This window comes from Eimeria acervulina, genomic scaffold, assembly GCF_000499425.1.
Source record: "Eimeria acervulina Houghton genomic scaffold, Eah_scaff1, whole genome shotgun sequence".
NCBI lineage: Eukaryota > Apicomplexa > Conoidasida > Eucoccidiorida > Eimeriidae > Eimeria > Eimeria acervulina.
The window spans coordinates 217,062-232,061 of NW_013550436.1; the positions used below are offsets into that span (position 1 = coordinate 217,062).

General features: G+C 49.7%; 2 protein-coding genes across 2 annotated transcripts in view; one reads left to right on the forward strand and one right to left on the reverse strand.

Moving 5' to 3' along the window:
* The window catches only part of EAH_00000390 (immunoglobulin-binding protein, putative), a gene marked incomplete at both ends in the record, with an annotated part of 4,233 nt that extends 1,411 nt beyond the window's left edge, over positions 1–2,822 (forward strand). Inside the window, 6 exons of the mRNA XM_013397900.1 lie at positions 711–768; positions 930–988; positions 1,573–1,627; positions 2,036–2,102; positions 2,423–2,470; positions 2,775–2,822. Coding sequence (XP_013253354.1) covers positions 711–768; positions 930–988; positions 1,573–1,627; positions 2,036–2,102; positions 2,423–2,470; positions 2,775–2,822 — 335 coding nt within the window. The remainder of the gene's footprint in view (positions 1–710; positions 769–929; positions 989–1,572; positions 1,628–2,035; positions 2,103–2,422; positions 2,471–2,774) is intronic.
* Positions 2,823–4,329: 1,507 nt separating this feature from the next.
* EAH_00000400 (hypothetical protein, conserved) lies at positions 4,330–10,480 on the reverse strand (the record flags this gene model as incomplete). Its single annotated transcript, XM_013397901.1, has 4 exons — positions 4,330–5,199; positions 6,465–7,372; positions 7,717–9,232; positions 9,773–10,480. The coding sequence occupies 4 exons, from the start codon at positions 10,478–10,480 to the stop codon at positions 4,330–4,332; spliced, it is 4,002 nt and encodes a 1,333-aa protein (XP_013253355.1).
* Between the last annotated feature and the right edge of the window lie 4,520 nt (positions 10,481–15,000).

A 15,000-nucleotide genomic window follows, 5' to 3' on the forward strand; every position in this document is an offset into this window, starting at 1 on the left:
TAGAGGAGGCACGGGCAGAGAAGCAGCTCAACGCCTCTGTGAAGGTAACAGCAGCAGCAGCAGCAGCAGTGATGCAGCTTTGCTTGACTTGCAGCAGCATATGGGAGACACCACTTGAGGGTTATATTATAGAGAGTCTGCACACCGTACCGATTTGCTGCTGCTGCTGCTGCTGCTGCTGCTGCTGCAGGCATTGCTGTCTCAGAAGGCTTCGGGGGAATGTTGGAGTTCAGATGAGGAGCGCCGTCTGTCTTTGTTGCTGCTGCAGCTGTAGGCCGTCCTGTCTCTCTGCAGCAGCAGCTGCTGCTGCTGCTTGCGCTGCTGCTGCTGCTGTGTATGGTGCTGTTGCTGCTGCTGCTGTTGTGTATGCTGCTTCTGCTGCTGTTGTGCATGCTGCTGCTGCTGCTGCTGTAACCCGCTTGTTCAGCTAGGTACCCACAAGGCTCTTTCTCGCCGACTTGCTTATCTGCACGTCTTGCTGCTGCTGCTGCTGCTGCTGCTGCTGCTGCAGGTGTACCAAGGACAGTTTTAAGCAGCTCGATTTCATTCGCCAGGTGGGGCGGAAGAGGGTTTAGGGTTTGCCGACAGGGCTAAGAACCATTTGCTACTAAGGATTTAGGGTTTAGGGTTTAGGGTTTAGGGCTTAGAGTTTAGGGTTTAGGGTTTAGGGTTTAGGGTTTAGGGTTTAGGGTTTGGTATTCCTGTCGCAGGAGACGCCGCTGCTGATGATGCGCATAGCGAACGACCAGGCTGCCACATCTCGGAGCTGTACGCTCTAGGGTTTAGGGTTTAATTTAAGGGTTGAGGGTTTAGGGTTTAAGGTTAATGGTTTAGGTTAAGTGCTCAAGGTGTTTAGGTATAGGGGCGTAGGGTCGAGGCCTAAGGGTTTAGGGTTTAGGGTTTAGGGTTTGATATGTTGCTGTCTTCAGCCCCGCCGAAGCCAAGTCAACCGCCTCCGGCTCCACAGCGCCCTTGGGCTGCAACTTTTGTAAGTTTGCTGCTGCTGCTGCTTGCTGTTACTTGCTGCTGCTGCGGCTTGCTGCTGCTGCTGCTGCTGCTGCTGGAGTGTACCCGCAACACTGAAGAGGAACTGCTCTCGTCGGTTGCCTTGCTAGGGGTTTATTAATTGCTTCTGATGCTGCTGCTGCTGCTGCTCCTGCTTGTGATACTGCTGCTGCTGCTGCTGCTCCATCTGTTGGTGCTGCTGCTGTTGCTGCTGCTGTTGCTGCAGAGGAGCGGGGCTGATGTTCGCAACTTCATTCGCTCGCGCGTCTTCCAGCCATCCCACAGTCCGCATCCGCCGAGTTGCTGCTGCTGCTGCCGCTGCTGCTTGCGTGCTGCTGTTGCTGCTGCATGCGTGCTGCTGCTGCTGCACCTCGTTGCTACTCCTAGTTTGCTGCTGCTGCGCCTCATTGCTGTTTCGAGCGCAGCTAGCTGATATCAGGGTACTCAGGTGTCTCGCTGGCTTGCTAGCCAGCTAGCTGTATCCCTGGCTATCCAGCTAGCTAGCTAGCTAGCTAGCTAGCAGCTAGCCACGAACAAGGCCCTTTGTCTGCTTTGTTTGCTGCGTAGATCTCCCTACGATGAGTCTGGCGGAGTGCGCCGACATTGAAATGGAGATGGAGACGTGAGTCCCTGCTAGGCAACCTCTAGCTAGCTGGCTAGCTAGCTACACAGCTAGCTAGCTACCTATCTAAGCATGGAGGCACCTAGCTGGGGTAGCAGTTCTCGCGCTGGCTGCTTCCTCTGCCTCTGCCTGGCTTCGTTGTGTGCTCACCTCGCTAGCTAGCCACCTAGTTAGCTAGCTAGCTAGCTAGCTAGCTAACCATGTTGTTATGTAGCTATCTGAGTAGCTAGCTGGACAGATAGTTAACTAGCTAGCTGGCTAGGAGGGCGCGTGCAGTTTGCTGTGGGTGGGGTTGATGTTGCTAGCTAGCTAGCTAGCCGACTAGCGAGCTAGCCTCCTAGCTAGCTAGCTAGCTGGCTAGCTAGCTAGGAGCGCATTTGATGGGTGGGGTTGTTGTTGCGTCTGCAGGAAGCAAATTGGGGCAGCGAAGCCGAAAGTTGTTGTGGAGTTCTCCACTGGGGAGGCGAGACAAGCGGTCAGCTATCGATCTGCTGCTGCTGCTGCTGCTGCTGCTGCTGCTGCTGTTGTTGTTGTTGTTGTTGTTGAGGGTGCTGCTGGTGCTGAGGCTTCTGCTGCTGCTTGTTGGATGCTGCTTCTGAGGCTGCTGCTGCTTGTTTGCTGCTGCTGCTGCTGCGTGTTTGCTGCTGGTTTCTTGTGCTGCTGCTGCTTTTTCTCGTGTTGCTGCTGCTGTCTTCTGTTGCTGCTGCTGCGCGTTGGATACCGCTCTCTGATGCTGCAGCTGCTGCAGTGTCTTCTGCTTATCTATCTGCTGCTGCTGCTGCTGCTGCCCTGCAGGCAAAGGAAGCGGAGGAGATGGAGGCTAGGGCCTGGGATGACTGGAAGGTTAGCAGCGGCGGTCGTTGTTTTGCTGCTGCTGCTGCTGCTGTTGTTGTTGCTGCTGTTGCTGCTGCTCCTACAGTTGCTGCTGCTGGTGCTGCTACAGCTACTTCTGGTGCTGTTGCTAGAGCTGATGCTGCAGCGGATGCTGCTGCTACAGCTGATGCTGTTGCTGCAGTTGTTTTCGCTGCTGCAGCTGTTGCTGCTGCTAGAGCTGTTACTGCAGCTGCTACTACTGCTGCTGCTGGTGTTGCTGCTACTAGTGTTGCTCATACTGCTACTACTGTTGCTGCTGCGTTTGCTGCTGCAGGATGAGAATCCGAAAGGGTCGGGCAATAAAATGTGGAATAGAGGGTAGAGACAGCTTCTGCTGCAGCAGCAGCTCTAGCTGCTGCTGCGGCAGGTGGCTTCTTGCTGCTGCTGCTGCTGCTTGTGTTGGTGCGGTGTATCCGCGCTGCTGATGCTGCAGCAGCGATAAACTGCATCCGCTACGGGCATGCAGCAGACAGCAACGGTACAGTAGAGTGTGGGGCTGCAGCAGCAACCTGCTGCAGGCTTGCTGCTGCTGCTGCTGCTGCTGTTAGAGCACCCAGGAAGACAATCAAATTTTAATTGAATTGGTTGGATAGAAAACGAAAAGATCCCTCATTGCATGCATGCTGCAGCAACAAGCCTTCCTTCGCCGCTGCTGTTGCTGCTGGTGTTGCTGCTGCTCATTGGCAGAAGCAGCAGAAGCAGCAGCAGCAGCAGCGGCAGCAGCAGCAGCGGCTGCGGCGGCAGCTAAGAAGCGCCTCTATGGGGTTCATGAGGCGAAGAGGTGTTTGCTACTAGAGACAGCAGCGGTGTGGAAGAGCAGCAGATGCAGCATGCATGCAGCACGGGCGGTGTACATGCAGCTAGCTGCTTACCTACTGAGGTGTATGCCCAGCTATCATACACTTCAAACATAAACGAAGGCAGGCGTCTTCTTACCCAGCTGTACATACACCCCAACAGCAAATACACCCCAATATATTCAGGTCCCTATAGCCACCGCAACACCGCACACCGCCACGAGGTGTATATACACCTCAGGTGTATGTACACCTCAGGTGTATGAATGTACACCTCAAGTGTATGTTCAACTCAGGTGTACGTACACCAGGTGTATATACACCTCAGGTGTATACACACCTCAAATGTATGTACCCTTCAAGTGTATGTACACCTCCGGTGTATATACACCTGAGGTGTATGTACACCTGAGGTGTACGTACACCTCCGCCCGCCGCCAGTGTTGCACTGCATGTACAGTCGACAACAAAAAAATAAAACATCGGCCAAATAATAACTGAAGATGTTCTGTCCGCGCAATATCACTACAAAGGAACCCGCGGGGACCTGCTGCTGTTGCTGCTGCTGCTGTTGCTGTTGCTGCTGCTGTTGTTGTTATTCCCCTGGACAAAACGCACAACGCTGCGAAGGTGCAGCAACGGGTCTTGTGCTGCTGCTGCTGCTGCTGCTGCTGCAATCGTCCCCCCACTAACGCAGAGTCCACACCACCACCTACTGACGGTGATAGAATGCAGCTGCGCTATATCTTGCTGCTGCTGCTGTTTGGCTGGCGCAGCTGTTGCTGCTGCTGCTGTGTGGCTGGCGCAGCTGTTGCTGCTGCTGCTGCTGCGCAACGTGGGGGGTGCGCGAGCTAGCCACCTTGGCTAGCTGCGTACAAGGCCTGCCGGGCCTCCAAGTGGCGAGATCGCTAGCTGGCAGCTAGCTAGAGGGTGGCTAGCTAGCTGCGCAAGCTCTGGTTTAGCTTATAGCTAGCTAGGTGATGGCTAGCTAGCTGCGCACGCAGGTGGCTAGCTAGCTGCACAGGCAAGTGGCTAGCTGGAAGGTGTAGTAACTGAGCAGCAGGGACCCGACTGTTTTTTTGCTGCTGCCTTGTCGTGAAGATAAACTGAATCCTCACACGGGGGCTCAGCGCTGCTGCTGCTGCTGCTGCTGCTGTTGCTGTTGCTGCTGCTGCTGCTGCCGCTACTGCTTGTGTTGGTGGTGGCGATGGTGCTGGCGTTGGTGCTGCTGCTGTTGCTGCTGCTGTTGTTAGTGTTGCTGCTGCTGCTGTCTGTAGGCGAAAGGGAGTGGACGATTCTTCGTTTGCTGCTGCGCTGCAGAAACTCTTTTGTGTCTCTTTCTCGGTGTAGCAGTTTCTGGGTGGTGTTGCTGCTGTTGCTGCTGTTTGTGCTGCTGTTGCTGCTGTTGCTGCAGCTGTTGTTGTTGTTTGCGTTGATGCTGGCAGTGGCGGAGGCGGTGGCTGTGAGAGTTTTATGTACTTGATTGCTAGCGCTGCTGCTGCTGCTAGGGTTGCTGCTACTGCTGCTGTTGTTGTTGCTGCTGCTGCTGCTGCTATCTCCCCTTTGCCTTGGCGCTCGCGTTTGCATGTTGCGAATGAGACTGCTGGTGTTGCTGCTGCTGCTGCTGTTGCTGTTGCTGTTATCTCTGTTCTGTAAAGCAGCAACGGCACCGGCTGTAGCCGCGCCGCTGCCACCACCAGCACCACCACCACTGCTGCTGCTGCTGCTATTGCTACCAGCAGCAGCAGCAGCAGCAGCAGAAGCAGTCCCCTTAGGGATTCGGAGACACCCTACTCTATAAGCCATAGCAACTTTAAGTGCAAACTCCCACAGCCCCAATTCGTAGGCCAAACGAAAAAGATCTGTCAAAGTCAAAAATTTCAACTGGCCGCACGCCCCAGCCTAAAAAGGAGACAAAAAGGAGACAGAAAGGAGACAGAAAATGCATTAAAAGAGACAACTAAAGACCAGATAATACACCTAAAATGCATCTTTTATAAGGAAACTTTACCCGCGACAAAGGAGACAAAAAGCAAGCAAAAAGGAGACAAAAAAGGAGACAAAAAGGAGAGAAAAAGGAGACAACACATGTAGAATAGGAGACAGCTAACTAAGAAGGAGACAGTAATACACTTGAAGTAGATCCTTCATAAAGGAACTTCACCCTCGACAAAGGAGACAAAAAAGGAGACAAAAAGGAGACAAAAAGGAGACAAAAAGGAGACAAAAAGGAGACAAAAAAGCAGACAAAAAAGAGACAAAAAAGAGACAAAGGAGGGAGAGACACCCCTAATTAAATCGATGACTCAGCTGTCTCTCCTGTAACTGTCTCCTCTATGAATAAAGTGTCTCCTCTATAAATAAAGTGTCTCCTCTATGAATCAAGTGTCTCCTCTATAAATAAGGTGTCTCCTATATAGCCGTCTCCCCTATAGATGAAGTGTCTCCTCCATACACGAAATGTCTCCTTTGTAACTGTCTCTTCTATAAATAAAGTGTCTCCTCTGTAGCCGTCTCCTCTACAACTGTCTGCTCTATTAACGAAGTGTCTCTTCCACAACTGTCTCCCTCATAAACGAAGTGTCTCCTTTATAAATGAAGTGTCTCGTCTCTGGCTGTCTCCTCATAAAGTGTCTCCTCTATAACTGTCTCCTGCGTAGACGGACAGTCTCTACAAAGTCTCAACAAAGGAAGTGTCTCCTCTGCATCTGTCTCCTTTGCTGCTGCAGCTTTTGCTGCTGTTTCTATTGCTGCTATCTCCTCTATAACTGTCTCTCTTCTATAACTGTCTCCTTTACAAGTACTCTCTCAATCAATGTAGCAGCATCTATCAACAAAAACAAACAATAAAGCCTCAACAACAAACAACAAAAGAAAACTGCATGCATTATAAAGCCCCATGGACCACCATCCCCAATGCATGCATACACCTGCAGTGTATATATATATATATACATATAGTATGCATGCATGCATGCATACACAGATTGGGGCTGTATGAATACAAATAAATTAAATAAATAAATAAACAAGCAAATAAATAAGCAACTAAATAAATAAATAAGTAAACAAATAGACAAATAAACAAACAAACATAAATAAATATATATATATATATATATATTATATTTAGTATAATTATGTTGTATCGTTAAGTATTGATTAACCTCAAGTTTTTCTCTGACAACAACAAGAAGAAGTTTTCTGCCTAAGTCTCCGACAGCAAACCGTTTGCCTTGAGAGTAGTTTCTATCAAAGCCTCCCGGGTCTATATCATCAATATGCGTTGCATCCAGCTCGAGTGCGAGAGCTTCTAAATCGTATGTCTGTCCATACAGCTGCTGCACTGTAGCACGTGGGGCCCCACGGATAGACTTCCCCCCCCTCCGCATTGATGATGTCTCGTTTATACTGCTGCTGTTGCTGCTGCTGCTGGAGCTGCTGCTGCTGCTGTTGTTGCTGCTGCTGCTGTTGATGCCTACAGAGGCCAAACCGCCGCTGCTACGCCGCGGACTCAATGCAGGCCAAGATCCACATGCATCCTGCTGCTGCTGCTGCTGCTGTTGCTGCTGCTGCTGCTGCTCATCATCCTCTTCCTCGTTTTCCTCCTCCTGCTTCGGCTGCACAGGCATCTGCGTCTGGCGTTCTCGTTGTTTTTGCTCTTGCTGCTGCTCTTGCTGCTGCTGCTGCTGCTGCTCTTGCTGCTGCTCTTGCTGCTGCTCTTGCTGCTGCTCTCCTTGAAGACCCTCCTGGCGTGCTGAACCCGCTGCGTTGGTTTCTGCAAAAGAAGACACAGGGCGCCTGGGCAGCAGCAGCAGAGACCTCTCCTGTTCTGCTTCTGCTGCTGCTGCTGCTGCTGCTGTTGCTCCTGGCCTTGATGGTTCTGCTGGTTCTGCTGGTTCTGCTGCAGCTGGCTCTGTTGCTGCTGCTGATGCTCCGCTGCGCTTTAAAGGAGGACAGCCCGAATCAGCGGAGACGACAGCAGCAGCAGCAGCAGCAGCAGCAGTTTGAGTAGCAGAACCTTCTGAGGCGAGCCCAGTTAATTCGTCTTCCTCCATCGACTCCAGCACCTCCTCTGCGCAAACAATCAGCAGCAGCAGCAGCAGCAGCAGTAGCACTACAGCAGCAGCAACAGCTGCAGCAAACCTGTCTCTGCGCTACCTGCTGCCTGTCACTAAACCTCTCCTCGCTCGCTCTGCCTCTGCTGCTGCTGCTATTGCGCTGCTGCTACTATTGCTGCTGCTGCCATTGCTGCTGCTGCTCTTCCTGCTGCTGCTGCTGCTAGTGCTGCTGGTGGTATTGCTATTTCTGCTGCTGCTAGTGCTGGTGTGCTGCTGGTGGTATTGTTACTGTTGTTGCTGCTGCTGCTGCTGCTACTGCTGCTATTGCTGCTGCTGCTGCTGTTGCTGCTAGCAGTACCTCTGATTCTTCTGTAGCGATAGGCCTGCCTGCGGGGCCTCCTGAGACCCTGAGGCTCCTGCGCTGCAGCAGGAACTTCCTCACGTCGTCTCAGCGATTTCCGTCTCTGCTGCTGCTGCTGTTGTTGCTGCTGCTGTTGTTGTTGCTGTTGTTGCTGGTGGTGCTGTTGTTGCTGCTGCTGCTGCCGGCGGTGCTGCCGTAGCGGCTGCTGATCCTGCTGCTGCTGCTCCTGCTGCTGCGGCTGCTGGCTCCGCTCAACAGACTTAAGAGGGCCTGGAGGAGACGAGGAGGGGCCTTGCTGCTGCTCAAGGGTCAGCAGCAGCTCCTGCTGCTGCTGCTGCTGCTGCTGCGCTGGGGAGCACCGCTCCTGCTGCACTTCTCCAGCGCGCTGCTGCTGCGAAGCAGGCATCACCAACTGCTGCTGCTGCTGCTGCAGCTGCTGCATCCCTAAGGACGAAGTGGCGCCTTGCGAGTGAAATAAAGAACACCAATCAGCAGGCCGCATTTGGTGCTGCTGCTGCTGCTGGTGCTGCTGCTGGTGCTGCTGGTGCTGCTGGTGCTGGTGCTGGTGCTGATGCTGCTGCTGCTGCTGCTGCTGCCGCTGCTGCTGCCGCCTCCGCTGCAGCACAGCCCAATCAACATGAGGTACCTCAAGCAGCTCGGAGGCCTCCACGGGTGTGTTTACAATTTGCTGCTGCTTCGGTGGGCACTGAGTATAGAGAACCTGCTGCAGCAGCTGCTGCTGCTGCTGCAGCTGCTGCTGTAGCAGCAACTGCTGCTGCTGCAACTGGAACTGGAGCTGCTGCTGCTGCTGCTGTATGACAGAATGCATGCCAGGCCCATGCTGGCGGTGTAGCATGTGCTGCTGAAGATGCTGTTCCTGCTGCTGGATCTGCTGCTGCAGCCGTTGCTGCAGCTGCTGCAGCTCATGTTGCTGCTGCTGCAGAGCTACCTGTGGAGAAACTGTCCCACGGAACATCCAACTTTGCTGTTGCTGCTGTTGCTGCTGCTGCTTTTGCTGCTGCTGCTGCTGCTGCTTCGCGCAGCTTTGCATGCCCCACTGGCTGTGTTCCATCTTCATTACAGCAGAGGACAGCAGCAGCTGCTGATGCTGCAGCAGCTGCTGCTGTTGCTGCTGCAGCTCCTGGTCTGTAACTACATCTGACAAGAGGCTGATAATCCGCTGCTGCTGCTGCTGCTGCTGTTGCTGCTGCTGGTGAAGGGGGGGAACTGTGTCTGTACGCTGCTGGAGCGGCAGCGACTGTAAGCAATGTGTTAGTTCCTGCTGCTGCTGCTGGTGCTTCTGCTGCTGCTGGTGCTTCTGCTGCTGCTGCTGCTGCTGCTGCTGCGGGAGGTCGTGCCTAAGGGACGCAGAGACAGCTGAAGCATTTAGCAAGCCAAGGGAATGTGGAGGTAGCTGCTGCTGCAGCTCTGCAGCATTTGCTGTCTCTTCTTCTGTCTCCTCCTCTGATCTCCTTTCTGTTTGCTGCGCTGCTGAGATAATACTGTCTCCGTTCTGCAGCACGCACACGCAACTCGCGGCAGCAACTCCTGCTGCAATAGCTGCTGCTGCTGCTGCTGCTGCTGCTGCAGCGGATTCAGCACCACAGAAATCAACACCACACTAAAGCAGCAGCAGCAGTGTCACCAGCAGCAACAGCAGCAATAGCAGTAACAGCAACAGAGGAAGCAACAGCAACAGCAGCTGCAGCAGCAAGAGCAACACCGACTGCAGCAACACCAGAAATAGCAACTCTAGCGGCAAGCGCACTGCACGTGCAGTAGCAGCAGCAACAGCAAAACTCCAGCAGCATCAGCAACAGAAACAGCAACAGCAACGGCAGCAGCAGCAGCAGCAGCAGCAAGAGCAGGCTTGTTTGTCTCCGCAGAAATGCGAACAGCCAATACAGGAGACACAAAGACAATGCCTTTGCTGCTGCTGCTGCTGCTGCTACTGCTGCTCCTAGTACCGTTTTTACTGCTACTACTACTGCTGCTGCTGCTGCTGTTGATGTTGCTGCTGCTGCTGGCTGCGAGAAAGACACTTAAAACTCACTGCTAAATTGAATGGCGCATCCTCCACGATGGTTGTCGCAGCAGCAGCAGCAGCTGCTGCTGCTGCTGCTGCATCTGCGTCTCCTTCTTCTGCTGCATTTGCAGGACAAGAGCCCCCAGTGCAGCGGTGAATGCCTAGGAGATCTTCTGTACTGCTGCTGCCGCTGCTGCTGCTGCCGCTGCTGCTGCTGCTGCTGCTGCTGCTGTGCAGTGGTTCATCCTCTCCAACGGCCCCCGGTGTTCTGCAGCAAGAGAGAGACAAACGAGACTGCAGCAGATCCTCCTCTGTCGGGCATGAGCTCACCTGCTGCTGCTGCTGCTGCTGCAGCTGATGCTGCGACTGCTGCAGAACTGTGGCACTGCGCTTGAGGCTCTGATGCTCCTGCTGCTGCAGCAGCAGCGTATCGCAAGCAGTGTCCTGCTGCTGCTGCTGCTGCTGCCGTTGCCGTTGCTGTTGTTGGTGCTGCTGCCGCTGCTGGCTTTGTGTCTGCGCAAAGCAGTTGAACTGGAGCCCGTCTGCTGCTGCTGTTGCATGCAAGGGACAGAAAGTGCTGCAAGTAATATCTGCTGCTTCTGCTGCGTCTGCTGCTTCCGCATGCAGCTCAGCAGCTAAAAGATTAACAAGCACAGGATCGAACGATCCCCGAGTGTCTCCTCTGTCTCCTAAAGGCACCAACTTGAGGTCAGAAGAAGAGCGGCGCCGGAACATCTTCACACAAACCCTAAACCCTAAACCCTAAACCCTAAACCCTGCGGCGCACGCAGCAAACCTCACACTTCATATTACGTAACTTATAACAACAGCTGCACCATCGACATCAAACAAGCAGCAGAAACAGCAGCTGCAGCTGCAGCAAATGCAGCAGCAGCAGCAGCAGCAGCAAAGACAGCACTCTAAATGCAACAGGAAGTTTTACCTCCTACTGTGTAATACGTCGGGACAACGTGCATGCAAGCCAGCAGCAGGAGCAACAGCAGCAGCAGCAACAGCAGCAGCAGCAACAGCAGCAGCAGCAGCAATAGCAGCAGCAGCAGCAGTAATCGCCATCGAGCACCCCACCTTGAGGCCACCAACTCAGCATAGGAGGACCCAGAGGTCAGAGGCAGCTCCAGTTGCTGCTGCTGCTGCTGTTGTTGTTGCTGCTGCTGCTGCAGGGATGGGAGGAGGTTGCGGGGATCGTCTCCAGCAGCAGCAGCAACAGCAGCAGCAGCAGCAGGAACAGCAGCACTTTCCCCAGTGCCTTGCAGTCTGTCTATGGGTGAAGACACCCCACCTGTTGTGTTGCTGCTCTTTCCTGTTGCTGCTCCTTCTTAGCAGCAGCAACAAAAGCTCGAGGCTGCCAGCAGCAGCAGCAGTAGGAGGAGGAGTAGGGGCAGCAAAGGCAGCAGCAGCAGCAGCAGCTGCTGCTGCTGCTGCCACCGTAACAGCGCCCCTTAGCTGCTTCTTTTGCAGCGGGGGCAGTTGCTGCTGGTGGTGGGGGGGGATCGAGCGATCCCAGGACTTCTGTCGAAGGAGGCGCTGCTGCTGCTGCTGCTGCTGCTGTCTTCTGCTATTTGTTTGTGTCTGCTACCTGCTGCTGCTGCTGCTGCAGTAAGAAGCAGCGCTGCTTGCAGCAAATTAAACAGGGCAGCAGTTTTCTCTCTCCCTCCTACCTGTGAACGATAGAGAGATGCTGTGGTCTCCCCCCGGACCCCTACAGCAACAGTTGCTGCTGCTGCTGCAGCAGCTGCTGCGACTGCTGCTGCCGCTGCTGCTGCTGCTTCCTTTCCCTTTAATAATTAATTACTTTTGTTTTTAAACGTATTTTCTTTACTATGTACCCTAAAACAAACAACAGCAGCAGGGAGAAGCCTCCTGACTCACACCTGTGGCCTTCCGCTCCCGCTGCTCCTGCTGCTGCTGCTGCTGCAGCAGCAGCAGCAGCAGCTGCTGCTGCTGCAGCAGCACCAGTGGTCCGGCAGCAGAGCTGCTGCTGCTGCATGCATCTTCCCCTCGTACTTTCTTTTCAGAGATTTAAACTGTATTTAAATTGTGCTGTTTATTTTTTGCTGTAGAGACAAACAGACACCGCGCCACCCCAACCTCTAAACCCTAAACCCTAAACCCTAAACCCTAAACCCTAAGCTCAGTACCTCCTCAGTAGACAGAACCAAGAAGAGATATTTTCCTCTCTAGTGGTGTAATGTCTCCTTAGCTATACGACATGCAACAGACAGGCATTTAGGGTTTAGGGATTAGGGTTTAGGGTTTAGGGTTTAGGGTTTAGGGTTTAGGGTTATCCCTGCCTCCTCGAGGCATCGACAAGACTTCAGGAACTGCAAGAAGACATAAAGATATTTATAATAAAATATTAATGCAGCATCAACTCCTCCCTAAACCCCCTAAACCCTAAACCCTAAATCCTAAACTCTAAACCCTAAACCCTAAACCCCTCTCCTGTCCTGCGCACAGATATATATATATATATATACGAGACAAAGGAGACAACAGATTCTGTTTTTAAAGGAGACAAAGGAGACAGCAGATTATATTTTAAAATATACAAGAGACAACAGGTTGGTCTTATAAATTAAAGACGCAGACATTATTATTTAATTATATAATTAACAAAAGTATATTAGTAATATACTTATGTATTATATAATAATATAATAATATTATTATACAAGTTATATGAAAATATAATATTATTATATCTTAAAAGAGACAGAAGAAACAAAAGAGACAAGTTTTGTAAGTACTCCTTTCTGCTGCATGTTGATTCATGCTGTTGCTGCTGCTGCTGTTGCTGCTGTTTCTTAGAGGTAGCAGCAACAGCAGCGGTAGCAGCAGCAGCAGTAGCAGCAGTAGCAGTAGCAGTAGCAGTAGCAGCAGCAGCAGCAGAAGCAGTAGCAGCAGCAGCAGAAGCAGTAGCAGCAGCAGCAGCAGCAGCAGCAGCAGTAGCAGTAGTAGCAGCAACAGCAGCAACAGCAGCAGCGCATGCAATTGTTATATGCCCCTTTGTCTGTCTCCTTTTTGTGTGTACTTCTTTAGAAGTCTCCATAGCAGTTAGAGGCATCTCTAAATAATTCACAAAGAGACAAATAATAAGCCTGAAGTGTAATTAGACTATTATTATTATTATACATATATACATGTTAATATATATATTATATACATATATATATATATGTATATATGTTACTATATACATAGATATATACATGTATATTATTATTAGATGTATACATATATATAAGATTAAAAGGAGTATTATTTCTATAAATAATAATAATAAGAGAAATACTATTATTATATATATGCATATACATAGAACTAATATTAATAATAATAATAATAGTAATATTAATAATAATATTATCACTGTAATAATAATAATAACAACAACAACAATAATAATAAAAAAATAAAAGTAAAATAATAAAAAATATAATAATAATAGTAATAATAGTAATAACAATAACAAAATAACAAAATAACAATAGAGATAAGATAATAATAATGATAATAATGTGATAATAATATGATTATGATAATAATAATAACAGTTTAACAATAATAAAATAAAATAAAATAATAATAATAATAGAATAATAATAATAACAATAATTATACTTGATGCCTGGGGGGTTAATAGAAGGCGAAAAGAAAAACAACACAAACAAAAACAAAAAAAAGGAGACAGAAAGTGCTGTTGGAGACAGCAGCAGCAAGAAGAGGCTTAGCACTTGCTTCCTGTGCTGCTGTTGCTGCTGCTGCTGTTGCTGCTGCTGCTGCTGCTGCTGCTGCTGCTGCTGCTGCTGCTGCTGCTGTTATTTGCATGCGTTTCTTCTGTCTTTTTTTTAATAGGGGTTCTTGTCTTATAAACTCTCTCCTCTTGTCTTCTTAACTGTCTCCTTAGCTGTCTCCTTTTGTCTCCTCATAGAGAGGCAGACACATCGATGCCTCTTAGGGGACCCCTTGTTATTAATAGAGTTAACTTCTTACTGTCTCCTCTTCATAGGGGACCCCTTCTTGCTGTCTCCTCTTCCTAAGGGCCCGCTCCTGACTGTCTCCTCTTCCTAAGGGCCCCCTTCTTACTGTCTCCTCTTCTTAGGGGCCCCCTACTTACTGTCTCTTTTTTATAAGGGCCCCCTACTTACTGTCTCCTCGCCCTAGGGGCCCCCTCCTTACTGTCTCCTCTTCTTAGGGGCCCCTCTGAGTGTCTCCTCTTCTTAGGGGCCCCCTACTTACTGTCTCCTCTTCCTAAGGGCCCCCTTCTTACTGTCTCCTCTTCATAGGGGCCCCTCTGAGTGTCTCCTCTTCATAGGAGCCCCCTTCTTATTGTCTCCTCTTGTTAGAGGGATAAGGAGACAAACAGCAGCAGAGAGAGATAAGGAGACAGACAGCAGAAGAGAGAGGAGACAGACAGCAGCAGAGAGAGATAAAGAGACAATCAGCAGCAGAAGCAGAAGACGAAGACAAATGGAGACAGAAGAAAATAAATAAAACAGAGAGAGATAAAGACAGAGGAAAAGAGACAGGAGACAAACAAACAAAGACAAAGAAAATAAATAAAAAGACAAACAAACAAAGAAAGAGACAACAAAGGAGACAAACAAACAAAGACCGAAAAAAAGAATAAAGGAGACAAACAAACAAAGACAGAGACAAAGCAAAGGAGACAAACAAGTAAATAAATATATATTTATATATACATATAATTAGATAAATATATAAATATATATATATATATATTTAGATATATACATGCCTATATATATATATATATATATATTCTATATATATATATATATATTCTATATATATATATATATACATATATATTCTATGTATATATAACGAAAGAGAAAAACAGAGAAAGAAAGAGACAGAAAAGAAGAGATAAACGAGCAGAGACAGAGAAAAAGAATAAAGGAGACAAACAGAGACAGAGACAGAACAAAAGAGACAGATAAACAGAGACAAAGAGACAAAAAGAGAAAGACAAACAGAGACAGAGACACTTCAACAGAGCTATCGTTCATTAACAAAAGATAAAGAAAAGGAGACAGATAAAAAAAAATAAAGCAAAGGAGACAAAGCGGATAAGAAAAGAAAAGAGGAGACAGAAGGAGACAAACAACAATAAAAAGATAAACAAACAAAGACAAAGAGAGACAAGCAAAGAGATAAAAGAAGAAATAAACAAAAACTAATACAAAGAAATAAAGATAACAGAAAGGAGA